The sequence below is a fragment of the Crocodylus porosus genome, unplaced genomic scaffold (genome assembly GCF_001723895.1).
Source record: "Crocodylus porosus isolate Cpor-Errol unplaced genomic scaffold, CroPor_comp1, whole genome shotgun sequence".
NCBI classification, from domain to species: Eukaryota; Metazoa; Chordata; order Crocodylia; family Crocodylidae; genus Crocodylus; species Crocodylus porosus.
The window spans coordinates 1,050,053-1,070,469 of record NW_017728940.1 but is presented as its reverse complement, the minus strand read 5'-3'; the positions used below and the strand labels follow the sequence as shown (position 1 = coordinate 1,070,469).

General features: G+C 47.1%; 1 protein-coding gene across 2 annotated transcripts in view; it reads left to right on the top strand.

The window, feature by feature from the left end:
- Window positions 1-380: 380 nt before the first annotated feature.
- MTF1 (metal regulatory transcription factor 1) overlaps window positions 381-20,417 on the top strand; it is a 26,982-nt gene continuing 6,945 nt past the window's right edge. Inside the window, exons 1-10 of one of the 2 annotated variants that reach the window (XM_019547911.1) lie at window positions 381-414; window positions 2,201-2,665; window positions 11,379-11,617; window positions 12,034-12,165; window positions 12,709-12,782; window positions 13,778-13,911; window positions 14,902-14,979; window positions 16,647-16,749; window positions 17,397-17,950; window positions 18,919-18,982. In XM_019547911.1, coding sequence (XP_019403456.1) covers window positions 2,252-2,665; window positions 11,379-11,617; window positions 12,034-12,165; window positions 12,709-12,782; window positions 13,778-13,911; window positions 14,902-14,979; window positions 16,647-16,749; window positions 17,397-17,950; window positions 18,919-18,982 — 1,792 coding nt within the window. In that variant the 5' untranslated portion in view covers window positions 381-414; window positions 2,201-2,251. Of the gene's footprint in view, window positions 482-2,200; window positions 2,666-11,378; window positions 11,618-12,033; window positions 12,166-12,708; window positions 12,783-13,777; window positions 13,912-14,901; window positions 14,980-16,646; window positions 16,750-17,396; window positions 17,951-18,918; window positions 18,983-20,417 lie in introns of both variants that reach the window. The other variant, XM_019547910.1, reaches the window with a different exon arrangement.

The following is a 20,417-nucleotide window of genomic DNA, read 5'->3' as shown; positions in this document are numbered from 1 at the left end:
TTTGCATGACAAGTTGAGATTTTGCAATGTTGTTTATTTATCTAATGCGCTTAAAATATGAAATGGTTTTCATAATATGCTCCTTATTCCCACTGAAGAGTAAAGGGTGGTATGGTGAAGGGTTTCCAAGATCAGCCGGGCAGCGGGTGCAGGGGGGCGCTGCATCGGGCCCCGGCTGGGCGTGCGGGGGAGCCGGTCAAGGGCCCCCGAGGGCTGGGCGTGCCGGCTCGACGCGGCGGTGCCGGGGTCAGACCCGGGCCGCACGGGGCAAAGCCAGGCCTGGCACGGCTAGTCAGAGCGGGGGAGTGAGCAGGCCGGCCCCGCCCCTCGCAGTCGCCATTCCGCGGGCAAGGGGCGGGGACGGAAGTGGCGGTGTTCCGGCTTGCCCCGCGCGTGGCGGAAGCGGAAGTGGAAGTGAGTGCGCTGGGAACCATGGTGCCGCTGGGGAGGGCGAGGCGGGCCCGCGGCTGCCGGGAGCTCGGTGAGAGCGGGGCGGGGTGGGACGCCGGGCGGCGGGGGTGACACGGGCGTCGCGGTGCGGCCCGGCCCGGCCCGCGGCGCCCGGCCTGGAGCCGACACGGGGCTGGTCCCCGCCGCGGCCGCTGTCTTGGCGCTGGGCCTTTCGGTGCTTCTTGACAGGTCTGCTGGCGAGCCAGGCCGCGGCGGGCGTCCGGGCGGGCAGTCCTGGGTTCGTGCTGACCAGTGCACGGCGCTGCGTGGGGCCCGGACCCCACCACGCGCCCGGGCGAGGGAAGGGCTCTCGGGGTCGTGGTCGGCTCCTGGACCCACGCGAGCCGGCAGCGCAACGGAGCCGTTGGCTAGGCTGCCCGCACTTCGCCCTGCGCTGGGTCCCGGGACGGGGTGCCTCCCTTCGACGCGGCGCTGGTCAGGCGTCCAGTTTTGGGCACTGCACTTCAGGAAGGACGCGGACAACCTCGAGCGGGATCAGAGAACGCTGCTTGTATGGTTGGGGGCCTGTGGGCAAGGAGGGACTGAGGGACCCGGATCTTTTCAGCCTCCACAAGACGAGGTTGAGGGGGGTCTTGTGGCCACCTATACATTTATCGTGGTGGGGGGCAGCAGGGAATGGGAGACAATTGATTTACAATGGCTACAAATTGGCAGAGAGCAGATTAAGGTTGGACATTAGAGATAATTTCTTCGTAGTGAGGGCTGCCAGGATCTGGATTGGGCTTCAAGGGGGGTGGTGCTGTCCTCTACCTTGGGGGTCTTCAAGAGGAGACTGGACAAGCACCTGGCTGGAGTTTTTTGACCCCTGTGCTCTTTCCTGCCTAGGCAGGGGGTCAGACCTGATGATCTGCTGAGGGCCCTTCTGACCCGAGCATCTCATAGACATTTGGGCTGGAAGGGACCTCGGAGGATGTTTGAGTCCAGCCCCCTGCCCCAGGGGCAGGAAGTCAGCTGGGGTCATAGGATCCCAGCAAGATAAACATCCAAATGTTTTGAAGGCATTCAAAGTAGGTGCTCGCACCAGCTCTGGCAGCAGTCTGTTCTAGACCTTGGGGGCTCGGGCAGTAAAGAAGTTCTTCCTTATGTCCAGCCTGAAACAGTCCTGGAGGAGTTTGTGATCATTGGTCCTTGTCATCCCTTGGGGTCCTGTGGTGAGCAGGCATTCCCCCAGATCCTGATGCACACTCCTTATGGACTTATAGGTGGCCACCAGATCACCCTTGAGCCTGTGCTTTTCCAGGCTGAAGAGTCCCATAGCTCAGCCTGTGATCGTAAGATCTGTTTTCCTGACTTTTGATCATGCACGAGGCTCCCCTCTGCACTTTCTCAAGCTTCTCCACATCCTTTTTGAATTGTGGAGCCCAGAACTGGACTCAGTACTCCAGCTGCTGCCTCACCAAAGCTGTGTACAGCAGGAGAATGACGTCCTGGGATTTGCTCGAGAAGCATCTGTGGATGCAAGCCAGCATTGCATCTATGAATCTTGTGTTTCAAACTTGTATAAGCAAAGCTATCTCAGGTGACGGGCTTTAAAGGCTTGGAGTTGCTTTGAAGCTGGTTTGTGTATCAGCCGAGACAGATGCAAGAGCCCTCTCGTTGTCTTGATGCAAATGTGAAATGCTCCCTGGATAGGGAATAACTTGCAGGAGCCGACACCCTCGAGAGCTGAAATGAACAAGCGCCCCTCGTCTAAATAGTTTTATTCACTCTTTTCACTTCTCTGTTGCAGATGAGTTGTTACATTTTCATTTTACGACATTGCACTGAATTCGATTGAACAATGGGGGAAAATAGTCCTGACGACAATGTTATCTGCTATGTAGTAGAGGATGATGAGTTGACCCAAGACGTTAAGATGATGAGGTTTGTGGATAAAAATGGACTGCTTCCTTCATCATCTGGGACAGTCTATGACAGGACAACTGTTCTAATTGAGCAGGACCATGGCATATTGGAGGATGATGAGGATGAAGGACATTGTGGAGATCATTTGTCTTTTTTACCAGAGGGTCACGAAGAAGGATTTCATCTAATAGCAGATCATGAAGGAATGTCCCAGGGTTATGTGCAACACATTATTTCTCCAGATCAGATTCATTTAACTATAAATCCTGGTTCAACTCCCATGCCAAGAAATATTGAAGGAGCTACTCTCACTTTGCAGTCGGAATGCCCAGAAACCAAGCTTAAAGAAGTAAGTAGCCGATTGTAGTGGTCGAGCGGTGCCCACCTCCAGTGCCTTTGATCTGGAGGATCCCAGAGCACTTGAGAAAGTTATTTGTGATGAAGTCATGGGGGCACAGCTACATGCTTCCCTCTGATGTTAAAGATAAATGTTGCAATTAAATCTCCTGAGCTGGTGGAGAAATCTCAACCAATGTTCTTAGCTACATTGAGTGGCCAAATATTCAAGGGGCCCAAAGTCCTGCTTTGACTCATCGGCTGAGCGAGGGATCTGATGATGTGCTGTTATTTCAGTGGGTGGGTGCTCTGTGACAGCGTAGTTAACGCTAGAAGGGTGATGCTGTGAAAGCTGAAGATCCAAGGCAGTACTGCTTTAACTTGCTTCAGCGACTTGACATTTGATCTTGCCTAGTCAGTTACAACCCCTGAGTACAGAACCAAACAAAGCAAAACCTCCGGATTGGATATGAACTTCCTTGTCAGCCTGAGGTGTGTCCAGTTCTTAGGAAAATCTCTGCTTCCAAGCTGGTGCCAACTTCTAGGTCAGTTCACATCTAGTAACTTTTCTAAAGTGTGAAACCTTTGTTGCACTAATTGGTTTGAAACCAAAACTGCGCAGAGTAGGTGTGTCTGTACCTTTTTGCTGCTTAGAGCAACAAGGAGCAAGTGAAATTCTGGAAGGCAACGACTGATGGTCTTGGTCAGTGCACAGACTTTGAATCAATTCACTCACATGAAATGGGGCTGGTTCTGATAGCAGGGCGCTATTTACATAATGAATTTTAGCTGTGTGGAAAGTGAAAGCCGTGGACAGATTTTCTTGACTTTTTTTTTTTTCCTGCAAAAACAGTGAATTGTGGGGCGGGAGGTAGTTGGCTAACTCTAATACAACTTGTCAGTATTTCAGCCATCGGGCCCATGTTGCAATTTTCCCTTTGGATGCGCTACCACTGATGTACGTGTTTCTCTTGAAGACAGTGGAACAATTTGTGTAATTTGATTCTAACTCTGAGGCAGGGTTGCAGAAACAAGCCTTTAGTTAGCATGGACTCAAGGTTTGAGAGCCCTGAATAATTCAGGCAAGCAGGAGACCTTGCGTGTAGTTCAAGTGGCATAGTAAAAGTGGGTCAGTAGTAACAGCAGCCTCTGAGAGACGAGATGGGCAGAGGTCAGGCTCAGCCAGTCTGTCAGCCTAGGAGTCCAACAGAAAAATAGTTCCTTACTCAGTTCTTATTCATATCAGCTGCTGTGGCACCCTGGACTGTTCCCTGCTGCTTCATGCCAGAACTGAATTCCAGCATGCCTGCCTGCCAATGTTTTTATAGGACATTCAGTTTGCTCTATGCAGCTTCTTCAAACAGGATGTGCTTGCTAAATCACTGTGGAACACTTTCAGAATGGGTTAAATGTGACCTGAAAAGAAATTTTGGGTTGTTCTGTATTTTTTAAGTGCTAACAAGACTTGGAAAACTGTTTTGTAACTATAATAAAGCTGCAAATACATTATAAAGCCAGGTAGTGGCTGATTTGGCATTCCTGGAGGGATTCACTCATTCTCCTGCTATCTAGAAAGATTATAACTTGGTAGTGATGGAAATAACTTTCAACCAGCTGGTTCAAAACTTTGATCTCAGTGGGTGGGAAAGAGGAGACGGGGAGGGGAAATGTGGAAATTCTGTTTAATTCAAATGCTTGGAGTAAGGAACTTCAAAGAATAGATGCCCCTTCACCTTGTTCTAACATCTGAAAAGCTACCGTTCCGGTTCTTAGGCCCCAGGGAAATGGAAGGAAGACAAGATATTGCAGATATTTGATGTCAAAGCAGTTACTTCTGAACATTTGGGTCAATGTACAACGTCAGCAGAGGACTTGGCTCTGATTTTTTGCTTTGTGAGAAAGTAAAGACCCTTAACCTGCCCTGCTAGCTGGTCATTCCACCTTACTACCCCATAGAATAACTAGCTGTCACCTCATTCATGTGCTGTTTACAGGTGGAATTATCCACCCTGAGTTTCGTTTGCTTTCTGAAGCTGGTGTTCCTGGGTCTGGTGCTCCTCAGTCTGTAAAGCTGAACGAGTTGGACACTGTTTAGTCCCATGCATCGCCAGGTTCTCCTCATCCTTGCAGACAACAAATATAGTTCTAACTTCCATTTAGCTTCTGGCTGTGGAAAATATGCTTATTCTAGACTTCTGGTAGTTACCTGCCAGGGCCCAGCCTGCTCTCTTTACAAAGGACATGTGGACCGTACTACAGCCATTGCCCTCAACAGAAGTAGAATTACTTTGAATTTGTGTTCTGGCTGTCAGTGTTGGAGTCCTTCTGACATGTTTCATTTTTGTCTGTTCACATAATAGTGGCCTTAAGCCTGTTTCTGCTATGACTTCCATCAAAACTCTGCATGTCAGCTTCATTTCTTGATGTATGTTCCACGCTTGTTTAGTCTCTTCTGCACTGAACTTTACCTTAGACTGAGGGCTCAGTGTTAACTTGCCCACTGTACCAGAAGATGCAGCTTGCTTGAAATATCGTGGTATATGTCTACCTTTCCAGAATGCCTTGGAAAACATACTAGCAAACCAGTGCTTTGGAGAAATGAAATAAGCAGCAGTCTAAGACGTGTAGTTAAACAGAGTTGATGACACTGTCACTTTTTTACAAGAGACATTTATCTTCCTTGAAAAACGTAACCATTTGAGCTGTATGTGTATGCCGTGAACACATGGGGTATGCAGAAGTGAAGGAGGGCAGGAAATATTTGAATGACTTACTCAAGTGACTTTTGAGTAATCCATATATGTGCAGAACTGTCACGTTCTCTGGTAGCTGATATTGAATCTTCCATGGGGAGATTTTTGAGGTCACTGACAACCAACTTCTGAATGTAACATCATACATGAGAGCCAGCTTACTTCAGTGCTAGTATGTGTAAGAAACAAGTGGAATTGAAGCTGATAATCCCTGGTCAGGTTAATACACTTCTTTCCAGCCAATAAAATTCACTTTCTTACCCAGTGTCTGTTTAGTCCATCTGCTGCTATGTACTCTCAATTGTGTTCTGGCTCCTTTCATTTTTTTAAATATCAGGGTACCTCCTTATTGCCTTGCAGGGATGTAACCTTTCTGCAGTGATCAAAGCTATCTCCATTAATCACGCTATTACTGCATTGTGCATAGTTAGTTGGGTGTTCACTTATTGCAAAATGGGTGTGACCTTCTCCACGCTGGCTTTCCTCTTATATAAATACTGGATTTTCTAGTTCTTTATCTTGTCATTGGGGAGCATTTAAAAGTGCTAACCCTCACCGCTCTGTTTGTACCTGTCTAGAACTTGCTGCATGGCTGTTGTCTAGGTCTGTGGTGCATGTTCAGCATAAGCAGGTCTAACACCTTTGCCTTTCCCTGCATGCATGCTGTCTGTTTGACCAAGAAATAATAATGCAGCCTTCCTGTCCAGCTGCTGGGATAGTCCTCTTGGCAAATTAACTCACAAATGTTACTTTGCTGGTACTTATGTCTGTCTACAGATAAGCACTGTTCACAACAGAGAGCTAACATGTCACGTCTCCAGGCCCTTTTTGTGTATGCCAATGTAAAATGGGAGCGTGCACACAATGTAAATTCCTACAGAGGACTAATGTCACCCAACTCAGTAAGGAATTAACTCTGAATGAAAGAATCTGGGATGAAACAGTGCTGTTATAAATTGAGCTGGTAACAGATGCAGCCTTCATCCGTGTCTGTTAGGGTTAGCTGTCTGCTCAAGGCCAGGGGGCTGTTACTTGCTCCCCTGCCCCACAGTCCTGAGGTGCTGTATTAGCTGCAGGTAGCTATACTCTGGACCCCTTGTAGTTCACACAGGTGTACAAAAGTGTTGTAAATAACCCTGGAGTGAACCTCATTTATCCAGGTACACGGGTTTCCCTACATTGCATTGTTTTGGTGGCAGCATACCTGTGGATGCCCCTGTATAGACAGTCACCCATTAAACAAGGGAAAGCAGCATATCTTAGAACACATCAGTGTTCTGCAGCAGCTATGAGATGGGGCTGGTCTCTCCTGTCTGTGTCAAAAGCAGTTAAAATGCATGGGATTTCCCTATTCTGTTTCCATGAACAGCTGGTAAAAGCACCGGAGGGAAGGGCAGTTTGTGAGGAGCATATTAAATTGAAAGTGGTGCAGGCTGGCAGAGCATCTGCTGCCAAGAGGAGAAAATTGGAAAGGGAGAGGCCTCGTCTGTGGCACTGGAAGGCCTAGGCAGCAGGTCTGCACTGACCCTTCAGCAGCTGGCACATAAAAGCAAAAGGCTCTCAGCCCACCTGCTGTAGGAGTACAGCAGCTTTTCTTATGCTTCGCAGTCTGCTGGGGTTTCACATACTTTGCTTCTGTTGGAGTTATCTTCCTCTTTCCTTCTACAGTCTACTCTCCCCGCTGCTCTTCGCAGTCGTTAAACACTTCTTATGCCATCACTGTTTCCATTACGCTGCACACTTCCTCCTTGTCCCTTTCCTTGGACTCTGCTGTGCTGCTAGCACTTAATTCAACCCATATGTGACAAAATTCTCTCACTTGCAGACTTGGGTAACGTTGATGTGTAGCTTGTGCAATTGAGGTCCCTTACTGAAAAACATGAGTACAGTATGCCCCAGCCTTAAGCTAGATTGCTCTCTGCTTCTGGGAATAGGTGGGTTGGGGTGAGGAAACCCTGCCTCACTCCAAACACGAGTCTTCTAAAACGAAGGGATTTTCTTATGCACTGGCCTCACTCACACAACTTACGGGTGTTAGCCCTTCCCCTGTACCTGGTGTTCTTGAAGGAATCAGGTCACTGATGTGTGGTAAGGAAATGGGGTTAACTGGCCAGTGTTTACTTTAATTTTTAAGTGAGGCTTTCTTTCCGCCAGTGCCCCAGCACACAGAAGGGAACACGTGCAGTCCAAAAGACAGGCCCACAGGAGGTGAGGATGTTTCGGATGGGACCTAATTCATCTTTTAATTCCCTTCAGTGAAAGGGGCCTCATTCACGAACATGTCCCAGATAGCACCAGATATGGACCCCAGTGTGTCTCTGTTAGGGACAGCATGGTGCCATGTTGCCCCAGTGGCAAATGCTGTGTTGGATGGTGCTTCTGGTTTGGTCAGGCTGCATCTCTGGTGAATGGCTGCCACCTTCCGAGTTACTTAATTTCCATGATGCCTTTCAGGCAAGCAGGACCTGAGCTTATGCTCCTCTGCCATTAAAGGAAATCAGAGCTCCACTCCCGCATTGTGGGGCTTAGGGCTGCCAAGTGCCCAGTTGTCGAAATGTCCAGCTAGCAGAGCCCTCTGGCATGAGTATGGCCAAGAGAAGAAATGGCCATGTTTTCTAAGGGCCACTGGTTTTTATTACCTCAGTTTCCAGGGGCCTGACCTGCAACACTGAGCATCTTATTCTCAAAGGTGCTGAGCACGTGTAGTTCCCAGTGATCTTTAGATTCTCGGGCTTTTGTCTCTGACAACTAGGCCCGCTGAATATAGCAGCAGGGCACTCAAACTCTGAGGCATGACAAATCGCTGGCTGCTTTTGAGCACTGTGGTCTTAGTGGCTGGAGTCTGGTCTTTTCTCTAACAGCATGGGCAAATACTAGGAGAGTTCAAAGCTCATGCTAGGCCTGTCCAGCCCCGAGTGGACCTTTGCTGCCCCAGCAAGAGAGAAGCCATTTGCGGTTTTGGTTTTTTGTACCAGATGCAAGTCTATTTAAAAGAATAGTTTGGGGAAGATGAACATCATTTCCAACTGCCGAAGAAGGTAAATGGTGCTCAGATGCTGTAGTGTAGAATCCTTGGGTGTTGTGGTCTACAACGGCAGGGACAGTCTACATCTGTTCAGCTTCCCTGCCCTTCTCACATCTAAAATGGGATTTTTGGAAAGTGGTTGGTGTTGGCCGAACTCTTTTCCCCCTGGATTCAGTAAGAAGAATTCAGCTGGCTTCAGTGAGAACAGAGATAGGCCAGTGTTGGATGTTTTTTTGACAATACCATGCCACAATTTAATTTTGAAATATTTTTTTCAAGAAAAAATCAACACACCGCAAGTCACAGGTTCCTGTAGCAAACTCCTCCCTAAGCTGTGTTGCAGCCTTTGTAGAGGGGGAAATGATATCTTGTCAGGTCAGGGTTGACTCCAGTTTTACCAAGAGTTTAGATTATGGATAGTGTAGGATGGTTTTGATGGGGACGATCCTGCCACACTGACCTCTGGAGGTCCCTTCCAGCCCTATTTCTCTATGAAATCTTTTAAGTAGAGATGGAGTTGCACTTTCCTTCTGTGGTCATTATTTACATTGTTGAGACCTGAAGGACCTGTGTTTGCTGATCTGCTTGAGAGCTACTTCATTTTCTGATGATAAGGGTTTCAAAGTCCTCTGGGGTGTTAAGCGTGGGATTTCACAAGAATGCAAAGGCATCTCGAAATATGTAGGCTAATGAAAAGGGCATTTACAGAAGAGAGCCCTCAGCCAGTGTGCCAAAGACTTGCCGCTCCTTTTCTTTATGCCAGATAAAATGCAAAACATTAGCCAGATGCTACCTTTCCCAGCAGGACTGAAAGCACATTTAGGAGGCTCTTGCCCAGATTTAGTAAGGCTGCTGTGTTCTCCTTGTCAAAGCTGTGTTGTGTGTCACATTCACTCATATCCAGTGTTTCTGATACCTGGCATCTCCCACAGCAGCACCAGTGTACACTTACAGCCTGACAACATGCCAGGGAATGCTTCCTGGCTCCCTTTTGGATGACCAGGCTGTCCCCACCAACTCCCAGCAGTTCTTGGACTGATCTCCTTTGTGTGAAGCAGAAATCTTGGGAGCGGTGCTGACTCATGAAATGTTTGAGAGGAGGGACCTAGCTGACATGCCCTTCCTGCTTGCCATGAAAAAGCTTGTGAAAATTTGCTCAGGAAACATGAGTTTGCATTGCAGATATGGTTCCAGGTGTCCACTCACAGCCCCTACAAGCATGAAACAAGTTCTGGTTGTGGCTCCCGGGATGAGCATGATGGATTTCATGCTGCTTGCCATGTTTTCTTCCCCTGTCACAGCTGGAAGCCCTGAGTGTTGTCTCTCTTCCCTCTGGTTCTGTCCTGCTGCTCAGTTCCTGGTACTAGAGGCTTTGCCTGAGCCTCTTCCCCCCGCAGCGTGTTGGGTGCTCTGGGATGGGCACAAGGGGGAGTGTAACACTTTAGGAAATGCGAATAGGCTGCTGACTTCTGTCTTGCTCAAGTTACCATGCAATTAAACTCATCTGCAGGGAATAGCAGGGAATCCTTCCTGCTCTGCTGTGACTTTGCTTTGTCTTTATAAGCATTGCTGGTCGTCCTTTGGAGTCGCGCTTCCACTTGGCAGCCAGGTCCTCAGCATCCTCGGGGGCTCTGGAATCCTTTTCAGACTCATGAGGGTTCCCAGCTGCGTCAGTCAAATGAGAGCTGTCAGTCTGATAACTAGCGCTGGGGAGAAGTCCAGTCTAGCGCGACTGGTTGATGATTTCTTCCACCTGATGAGAGAATAAGATTCAATTAACCATTCTGTCTTCCATACTGTGTGAGTTGCTAATGCCCCCCCTCCCTGCTTTGTGCAGAACGGGGTGATTTTTCTACCAAATCTAGTTTAACATGAGTCAGGGTTTCCAGCTGGACCACAGAGCTAGTTAGACTACTCTGTAGCCTTAAAACACCCCATTTATCATCTCATTGCAGTGCAGTTTCAGGTTGTGTCAGAGGAATGAAAGCTCTGTTAGTGTGAGCATTTCGGCTGGGTCTCCACAGACTCTTGCACTGCTGAATTGACATTTTCAATTGGCACGCAATCTTTGGGCTCCTGTGATCACATTGCTGCTTATTAGAACACAAAATGACAGAGAAAATGACACATTTTTACTCTGCTGCTGCTATAAGCTGTATTAATAGGTATGAGAATGTAGACTAAATGGGCCAAAGCAATCTATACTCCATGGTAATTTGTGTCCAAATCACTTGCATACCCATTTATTGGTGCAGAAAAGTATGCAGAGCTTGTTGAGGACTTGTCAGTTTGCCTTTGAAACTAGAAACCTGGTTGGGCGAATGGGTAGCTAAACATTTTAGATTCTTAGTTTGCAGTTGTGAAGCTCTCTCTCTTTTAGGAGAACTGGAAGACGGAGCAAAGCACACTGCAGATGCTCATATTAAATAAGGTTAGGATCTGGTCCTGCAGGGTGCTCAGTAACTGCTGAGGTCAGCAGTAGCAGAGGGTTTTCAGCACCATGCATCTAGATACAAAAGCACATGCGTCTCTGCCTCTTCACACAGGCAAACTGGTACAGAATGTGCAATTCATTGAAATGCCAGTTGCTAAAAAACATTTTAATTCAGGGTGCATGGGAGGGCTTAGTCTTCCCTTCTCCCTCTTATCCCATTAGATTCTTGTGCTTGTTTGAGTTAAAGCTTGCAAACCTTTGCTTCCCTACGACACAACAACAAAACAGGAATGTGTAACTTTGCCTGTTTAATTAACAGTACATTGGTATAAGTCTGGAATCAGAATGAGCTCCTTGTCTTTGTGGTTGCTGTTTAATCAGGGCAAGAACCTAGTAGTTATTTACCCTAACTCCCCTCTTTGGGCTCCTGCCTTGTACTGCAGCCAGGGTGTCAAGGACTTGGTTTGTCTGTTTACATCCTGTAGACTTAATATCTACAGCATTTCTCTCCTAGGTCAAGAGATACCAGTGCACATTTGAGGGCTGCCCTCGCACCTATAGCACTGCCGGGAACCTGCGCACTCACCAGAAGACACACCGTGGGGAATACACATTTGTCTGCAATCAGGAAGGTTGTGGCAAGGCCTTTCTTACCTCCTACAGCCTCAGAATCCACGTTCGTGTGCACACCAAGGAAAAGCCGTTCGAGTGTGATGTGCAGGGCTGTGAAAAGGCATTCAATACACTGTACAGGTAAGTGCCGTCCTGTGCACCTGTATTGTCTTGTGTGCAGAAGCTTACTACTGCTTCTAGTATCACATTTGGTTCCTCTGTGAGCAGGGATAAGTGGGTCCTCCCATCCACAAGCCTGATTCTGCTATGTAAAGCTCAGGTCAACCTGAAGATCCACCCTGGCCTATACTAAGAGCTGGGGCAGAAGTACCTGGGCAAGTACCATTATTTGTACTGACAGTCCTGTACAGCAGGTCATTTTCAGACATTTTGATTAGGGCCCTGTTCTGACATTGGTAACTTGCTTGTTAATCTATTGGATGGAGCCTAAGTTTCTGAACCTGCTTTGTGCTCTTGTTTTTGTGGCTTGCCAGCCTCGGCTAGGGCCTCTGCCCTTCTGCATGTGATAAGAAGGATCTTTTTGGCATGCCTTGCAGGTTGAAAGCACATCAGAGGCTTCACACAGGGAAAACGTTCAACTGTGACACACAAGGCTGCAGTAAATACTTCACCACGCTCAGCGACCTGAGGAAGCACGTTCGCACACACACAGGAGAAAAGCCATTTAGGTGAGTCCTTGGGGAGCCATGAGGAGACTGGCATGCTGCTTATCACTGGCAGCCTGGGCTGAGCCACGGTGGCAGTGCACAGAAGAGGCTGGAAGCCTGAACTCAATGCAAGAGTCTGGAAACGAACTGCACTAACCAGCCTGGACAAGATGGAAACCAAAAGGGATTAGATGCTTGGATATGTCTGTATGGCCACTTCTCTCACTGGCTAAGGAACGGGCTGTCAGGTGGGCCAAACTCTGGTCTGATTGCAAAGTAAGGTAAACCTATCCCATTAGGAACACACCAGCAAAATCCCTTGTTTCCTTCCAGCGCCACTGGGGAGTTTAATCCATACAAATGGTCACTGCAGCAAATGGTGCATACGCTTGTCTCGTTTTGCTGTCACATCTGTGCAGCAGAGTTTCCATTAACAGGTTAGCAGCAGGTCTGCCTTGTGCTGTCTTTCCGTGGAGTGGAAGGTCCTGGGAAGGGTGACTTAGCATCAGACCTGATACCTCTGAGAAGCCTATTACTAACACTTCTGTCTGTTGGTTTGTTCAGGTGTGATCATGACGGCTGTGGAAAGGCTTTTGCTGCAAGTCACCACCTTAAAACACATGTTAGGACACATACTGGTAAGCTGGAGGGATTTCTTATCTAACTGAGCTTCTTCAGTGTAATTATGGCTGTACCCATTAATTACAGAGTTGCCCTGAAAGGGCATTTAGTAACCTGGCGTGGCTCCCAGGTCTGTGATTACTGATTTCATCCATTCGGATGTTAGCAATAAAAGAGGTGCTAACAAGAATATACAAGAATACTGGCCACCCTTGCACTTAATTGTTAAATAGTTCAGGACAGCATTAGAACAAGCATTCAAAGGAGAGGAGATTAACTCAACAGACAGCGAAGTGGCTACAAAGTATGACTTCCCAGATCCTCACAACTCTAGCTACATACGCTCAGCCTTCTCCAAAAGCTATAACAAATAGAACCATAATGTGCAAGAGGTAGTGGGCAGCTAATAATTCAATTCATATTTTAATTAGGAAACAAGAAATGCAGCTGTCTAGGGGTAATGAGCCATAAAGCAATATCCCTTCAATTTAAACTTGGCAGCTGTTGAATTTCACCAGCGCGCTACACAAATGCAGCAATAACGACACATAAAACTTAAATCTTATGCTCTTCCATCAACCCACTTGACAAAATTGGAAGCTTTTCTTTTTGAGGCTATTATATTGCATCCAGGAAATGACACTAAATCTGTTCAATAGGCTGTTCAGACGTGCTCCCTCATGTCCCATTTGTTATTTACTCTTTGCCGTTTGGCGTGAAATGGGAGACTCTTTGTAAGGTGGCATTCAGTCTGTTGCCCTGGACTGAGGTACTGTGGACATAGTGTGGGATTTGGGCATGTATTGTTCTTTATAAGATTTCAGGTCTGTAGTAGAGCTTGTGTGTTAGAGGGAGCAGGTGAGGCTGAATATAGCTGGGCATGTTTAAGGGTTCCCTTTCCCATCTAGTAGGGTGTCTAGGAGAGTGCGATTCTCACATCTTCAAAATGGCTTTAGTGTCTTGTGAGCAGCAAAGAGATGCCTGAAGTCACAGATGTTTGTGTTGCCTATAGGGGAGAGGCCTTTCTTCTGTCCCACTGATGGCTGTGAGAAGACTTTCAGTACTCAGTATAGTCTCAAGAGCCACATGAAAGGTCATGAGAAAGGACACTCATACAATGCACTTCCAAATAGCGGCGTATCCGAGGTCAGTAGCTTTCTCTCTCCTAGCTAATGCTTCTGTGTTGCATCAAAGCATGTTCTCTTGTTCTGGGGCGGGGAAGCAGAGAATTTTCCAGGTAATGAAGGGTTTAAAAAGAGGAACATTTAAGAGTTTCAAAGTTGGGGCTGTTGGGTGCCTGGCTCCCACAGAAAGCCTGCAGTGTTTTCTGAAGTGCTTAGCCAGAAGTTTCAAGATGGAAACGGAAGTCTTGTGCACTCTCTCCCAGTTGGCAACTGGTAGATTTTGAGAAGTGGGGTTTGGTACTTCCAAACCTTAACTACCAAGGTGCTGCCAGATTGTCATCCTCCTGGTGAAACAACCTTCTGAATTAACCTGATAATCTGAGTCATGTTCACAGCTTGACTGAGCTACCGTTCTTTTGAATGTAGCCTGCCTTGTAATGACACTATGAGGTGAGCAGTATAGGTTAACAGTAGTGGTATTCATATAGATTTTCATGCTGCATTATCCTGCCTGAGTTTCCTTTGGTGATACCTTAAGCAGTGTGACATGCCTGCATGCTCAGAGCACGCCACATCCTGGGAAGTAAGCAGCGCAGCTGGTTTAGCTTGTCCCTGAGCCGGAACCAACACCAGATGCTGAGAGTGGCACTCTGCGCTCCTAGGCAGAGCCCCAGGCCTGGCCCAGAAGTGGGGCGGACAGGCCCCGAGTTTTGCTTTGCTAGAGACCAGTTTATCTGTACAGTGATTTAAAAATTCCATGTTCCCTAATTATCTTTGAAAGGAGAAGAGTTGGGCTTTGTGACGTGGGGACAAACACTGATAACCCTCACTGTGAGCTAACATTGCTCCGCTGGTTTGAGGACTGAGATTTGGGCCTTCTGAAGGTAGCAAAATCATCTCCAGGTTGTGTGGAGTCTTTAAAGGGACTTAAAGTGACTTGAAAGATTTGGGTGCTGAATATGACTAATGCTGATGCATAAATGGATAACTGTGGCCTTGTTCCCCTTCCCAGGATACAAACCACTCACTCTGTTTGAGTGACTTAAGTCTCATGTCCACAGATTCAGACCTGCGGGAAAACGCAAATACAGTAAGTTTCTTGTGCTCCTCCCAGAACAGGTGGTTCCATTTCTGTACAGTGTGTATGCCCCATGTAGAGGAACACAGCATAGGTATTTAAAACTCGTGGCTTCTGTTCCACTTAGTTGGTTCACCAGCATTACCTGCTTTGGGTTCTCCTTTTACATATTGTTGTGAAGACATGTGCTCGCCAGCAGCAGGGAGAGAGGCATTGAAGCAACTTGCCTTAGAACAGATACCAGCAGATTTATCAGCAGGACACAGTGCACCGTGTCTTGGCAAATGCATGCGTTTCCTAAGCATCCTGGTTGGCCCCCTTCTCCAGTTGGATCTTGCTGTCTGTCAGCATGAAATATTGCTGCAGTCTTGCCGGGTGAATTTGGGGTGTTGTAACAATGGGATGCACTCAGACTTCTCCTGCAGGGCCAGACTGGGGTAATTCTGACAGCATGGACGTTTTTAACCTTCGCTCTTAAGCCTTGTTCTGGTTTCTATTAGTGTGAAGCAGGGTGGCATCCTTTTGTTCTTCAGCAAATTGTTAATGTGTGGTGTGGGCATAGATGAATTAGGCTGAAGTTGTTAGTATAGAAAAAATAATACATATTGCCATTTTCATTTTCAGCCACTACGAACCAAAGACTTAGCTGTGACCGCCCTGAGCTGTCTGGCTAGCGTTAGCTGGGGAGCTTTTGAAATGGCTAACCAGTGTACATATTCATACAGGGTGTTCCATTTGTTCTGTCTGGGTTGGGGTGGTGGCTGCCCGTGTGCATCTAGATTAGCATCCATTACAAAAGCTCCCAACAGAAGAAACATAAACAGGCATTTGTCTTTTTTGTGCAGCTGCATTACATTATGTCCTCAGCATTTTCAGCTAAGAAGTCCATATTTTGGCCTCAAGAGTTAAGCACCAGGTGCTTTTGCTGTCTTAGTTTCTACCATTTGGCTTTCCTTTCCCCAGCTGCTCTGTACCTTTTTTGCTCGCATTAATTGGTGGAATCACATACTTAGTATAAATGGGCATGTGTTGCGTTCACTTAATTAGGTTACTACAGACTGGCCTCCGGGTGGTGTTGAAAGAGCTTGCATCTTCTGCAAGTACATCTGGGAGGAGGCTTGTAAGTGCTTGTTGCAGTCTGTTCAAGAAGTAATTGAAGTTTGCTGATGTCTTGGGCACAGACCTTTTGGCTTTTTGCTGTACATGTTTCCAGGATCTGAAAGGAGAGTTTCTAATTCTCTAGTGAGGGGGTGCGTATTTTTCCTGATTTGGGTAGTAAGTAGGCTGGCCTTGTTTTGTGCTTGGCTGTAGGCCCAGGCTGTGGAAGCAGGGAAGAGCCCCTGTTCCCAAAACAGGCTGGGGTGAGGCTGCTGCACAAGCCAGGAAGTAAACTAACCAGAGCCATGTTGGCTTGCGCTCTGGAAAAAGTACAATGAAAGATTTCCCATGCGGAAAGGACAAGGCAGGAATTTCAGTTCCTAAAAGGCATCGATTGAGGATTTTGCCTTGTGCCCAATGGTAGGTAAGAGGCTTCCCAAAGGTCCCTTCCCTTTCTGAGGGTGTTTTTTTAGAAGCTGTAACATATGCTGGCTGACTGCTGCGTATGCAAATAACTCGCTGAACCCTGGGACGTGCTCTTACCTAACCCTGCTCTTTTTTTTTTTTTTTTTTTTCCCCAGACACAAGGACAAGACCTTAGCACAATCTCACCAGCAAGTATCTTTGAATCTATGTTCCAGAGCCCAGATCATACTGCAAATCAGGAAGACTCTCAACAGACCGGTACGCTGTGTTATCCGTGTTTCCTCAGAGAGCCCTTCAAGGCAGTCTTCCCTTCTCCCTGCAAGTGCCCCTTTATTCATGTACCTCACCTTGAAGAAAGCTGCCCTGTAGCCTCAGCAGATACCACATGGGTGTGTGCTGGGAAGGGTTGGTAGGGACTGTTACCTTTCTGCCCTTTTAACGTAACCACTATTCATCGTCTGTGTGGTGCTGAGGCTGTGGCCCTAGAACTGAGAGTTCATGTTGGCAGGAGCATCTGGACTCTTGTCTCCTCAGCTTTGTTTCTGAGCTCTCCTCTTGGAGCAGACAGACGTATTGGCTGAATGAAACCACCTTAGTAGAGGATTTGTACTAGAAATCCTTATGGATGCCGAGAGCTAACAGCTCTTGGAGGCCTGTGTGTAGACTACAATGTGCTCAGCTTCCTGAATTTAGACAGGCTGTGTCCTGGCTCCCTGAGCTGTCCTTCACGCCTCACTGGTTAACTCTGTGAGCTTTGTGTGATGCTTTGGAGATGTAGAGGCTGGTGGTTGTTTTCCTGCATTGCTCTTGGTTCGCTACAGGCTGATTTGGGCTACATCACAAGGCTCAGCAGAAAGCAGCTTGTTCGTCTGGGATGGAATTTTTTACTTTGTTTCTTTTGGCAGCTGCCTTGATTGAAAGTTTCAATGGTGAAGAGGACGCAGCAACAACTGTTCAGTCTTCTGTTGGAGACTCCGCATCTCTGTCCCTCCCCCTGGTCCTGCAGCTTGGCATTTCAGAGCCTTCACAACCAGCACTACAAGCCTCAGCACCGCCTCCAGCCCCCATCTCCATGGGACCCAGTTCACAGCAAGTTGCATTTGGAAGCCCCGCAGCCGTTTTACAGTCCCCTGAAGTGCCTGTTCCTCACAGCACACCATTTGCAGCCAGTCACCAAGACTTTCTGCAGCCCACTCAGGCACCACCACAGCCCATTGTACAGGGACTTTCAGTTGTGGCTGGAGCCTCAGCCCCAGCACCGAGTGCCACGGAGCCCCTGCCAGCTGTGGTCCAGACCGTGCCTGTGGGTGCAAACTCTGTTCTGACCAGTAACCCAACAATAACAATTACTCCGTCTCAGAGCACTGCTATTCTACAGTCCAGCATAGTCATGGGAGAACAGAACTTACAATGGATTTTAAATGGTGCCACTGGTTCTCCACAAAACCAAGAACAAATGGTTAGTGTGTACCTTACTTTGTTGCTGAAACATGGCTCAAACTTATCCCTGTCCCTCACAGTGCAGGAGCTCTGGTTTGGAAAATAAAAACCACCAGAACTAGTTTATTTTGGAGGTATAAGCTTGGTTCCAGGTGCATCTGCTTCAGTACTGGTTATAGTTAACAATGTGTGTAGTGCTGCACAGGAAGTCACTGCCCTGACAGCCTCACAAGGTAGACGAATGGCAGGCAAAGTATTGGGGGAATGGAAAGGCAGGAAGATTTTACTGGGTGGTTGCTGTCTTCTTTCTCTCTAACAATGCACTCACTCCCTTCTGTATGCCTCAGAGATTATGTGAGCTTGCTTCACCTGTAATACTGCTATGTACAGTCCAAGAGGAACTTATTTTGCCTCATCTTTGTCACAGTATATAAGCAGAAACACCTCCATAATGAATTTGTTCAGGCATTTTGTTGTCTTTCCCTTTCCCTGATTTAACTCTATTGCCTTGTGAATCAGAATAGTCTTGTACGTAAGGATAACAGAAAGTCTTCTGGAAAACGAGATGTATCTCAGGTTCCATTAATTTGGTGTTTGGGACTTCAAGAATAGTTTGTATTATTCTTTAAGAAGTGAACTGGGGCCATCTGAAAAAGTTTGAGGTATTATAAAGAATAAAGGGACATTGATCTAAACAGTATGGAAAAGCAGGACATTTGGTTCATGTTGAATTTGTTTCATTGGCAACATGTATGAAGTGTACTCAGTTCAGCATCTTCTGGGCCACTTAAACCAGAACCCTAGTTCTGTTGTACCCAGAACGCAATACCAAAGCACAATATCAGCCCAACTTAAAAAAAAAATTAAAAAAATTGATTTTTTTGCCATCTGTTCTTTAGGATGCATATTTCTCTTGCTCACAGCTTTATGGGTTTAATTAGTGAAGATGTAATTTTAATTGCATCAAATGTGTTTTATCTTTTAAAGCCACAAGTTCCGAAGGTAGAAAAAGTCTTTTTTACCACTGCATTACCGGTAGCTGGCAACACAGGTATGTATATCTGCAGTAAGCTTCTTACCCTTCATCTCCTGGGCTAGGACTTGTGATATGATTCCTTTCTTAAAATGTCTAAGGAACCTTCAGCTTTTGACCTCCTTGAGGAGTTTTAAATACAGTTCACAGCTATGGCCTGAGGGTGACATTGGCATTACGTTATATTAAGAAAGAAGGGACCACAGATAATACAACAGGTCCTGGGGACAGACTAGGGAACAGTGTTGTCTTAATTAGATCCAGTTTTCCCCAAAAAACACGTGCTATTTTAGTGTAATGCATGTATGAAGTGGAAAAGCTAGTGTCCCATTTAGTTTAAATGATCTGTGTACTTGGGTTTTGAAACAACAATAACCTCATACATGAGAAGCTGAAACAGCTGCTATAAATTAGTTTAAGATGTCTAGTAGCAGCAGTCTCGCTGACGCCCTCTCTGAGTTGCATCTAGTACAATAGACAGCCAGGCATCATTTGTTTTTCTGTAGCTTTCTTCCTCCACTGGATCAGATGTTCCAGGACAGGCATGTCTGAAAGTGAGATTTAAAGAGAGGAAGGGGGAGGCAGTGTTAAACAGAGCAGCACAAAGGCAGGAACTGTCCCCTTAGAGCCTTGAAAGGGGAAAAGCAGAACAGGCAGGTAACTGCCTTTGAGGTGACAAGAAGGGGGAGTCTGTGTGAGGCCATAGTAACCATCCCTGGGGGTTGGTTATGTTTTAGTGGAGTGGAAGCACTCGGAAATGTCACTGAGAGCAGGCATGGAGAGCAGGGTGGAAGCCTGGGTGGGTGGCTTCGGGCCCTGAGCATTCTGGACCAGGGCAGCTGTCAGTCAAGTGGCTTCTCTTAGCTGCTGGCTGGGACACACGGATGCCTGTTTCTATGAGATGTCTGATTTGGTTCCAGCATGGAAAGAAGCACTTCAAGCACAGGGGCACAGCATCCTCCTGTGAGTCTCTCCAGCTGTCCTCTTTAGAAGGGCTGTCATTAATGCCTGGAAGCCCAGGCGGTCACAATGCTGCCGCTTTACTTAATGTGTAATCAGCTTGGTTCCTTCTTGTAATCAGCATGGTTTAGTTCATCCTGTCCCGGGTCTGTCTGCCTGTCACCTTCAGTAACCCTTGTGGGATTTGAAAAGGCTGGCTGAGCAGATTTACAGCTTCCAAGGCTTAGCTCTAACTGGGTAATGATGACTTAGCCTCTCCTGGTCCCCATGGCTTATCACAGGGATCATTTGGAAAGCTAATGGTATGGGTTCATTTTTCTTGCTCTCACAATGTTGTTATTGTTTCTGTGATACCAGCCGTGTAAACGGTTTCATAGTTGGTGGGGTCAGAAGGGACCTGAGCAGATCATCGAGTCTGAGCCCCTGCCGTGGCAGGAAAGAGTAGTGGGGTCAAATGACCCCAGCAAGGTGTTCATCCAGCCTCCTCTTAAAG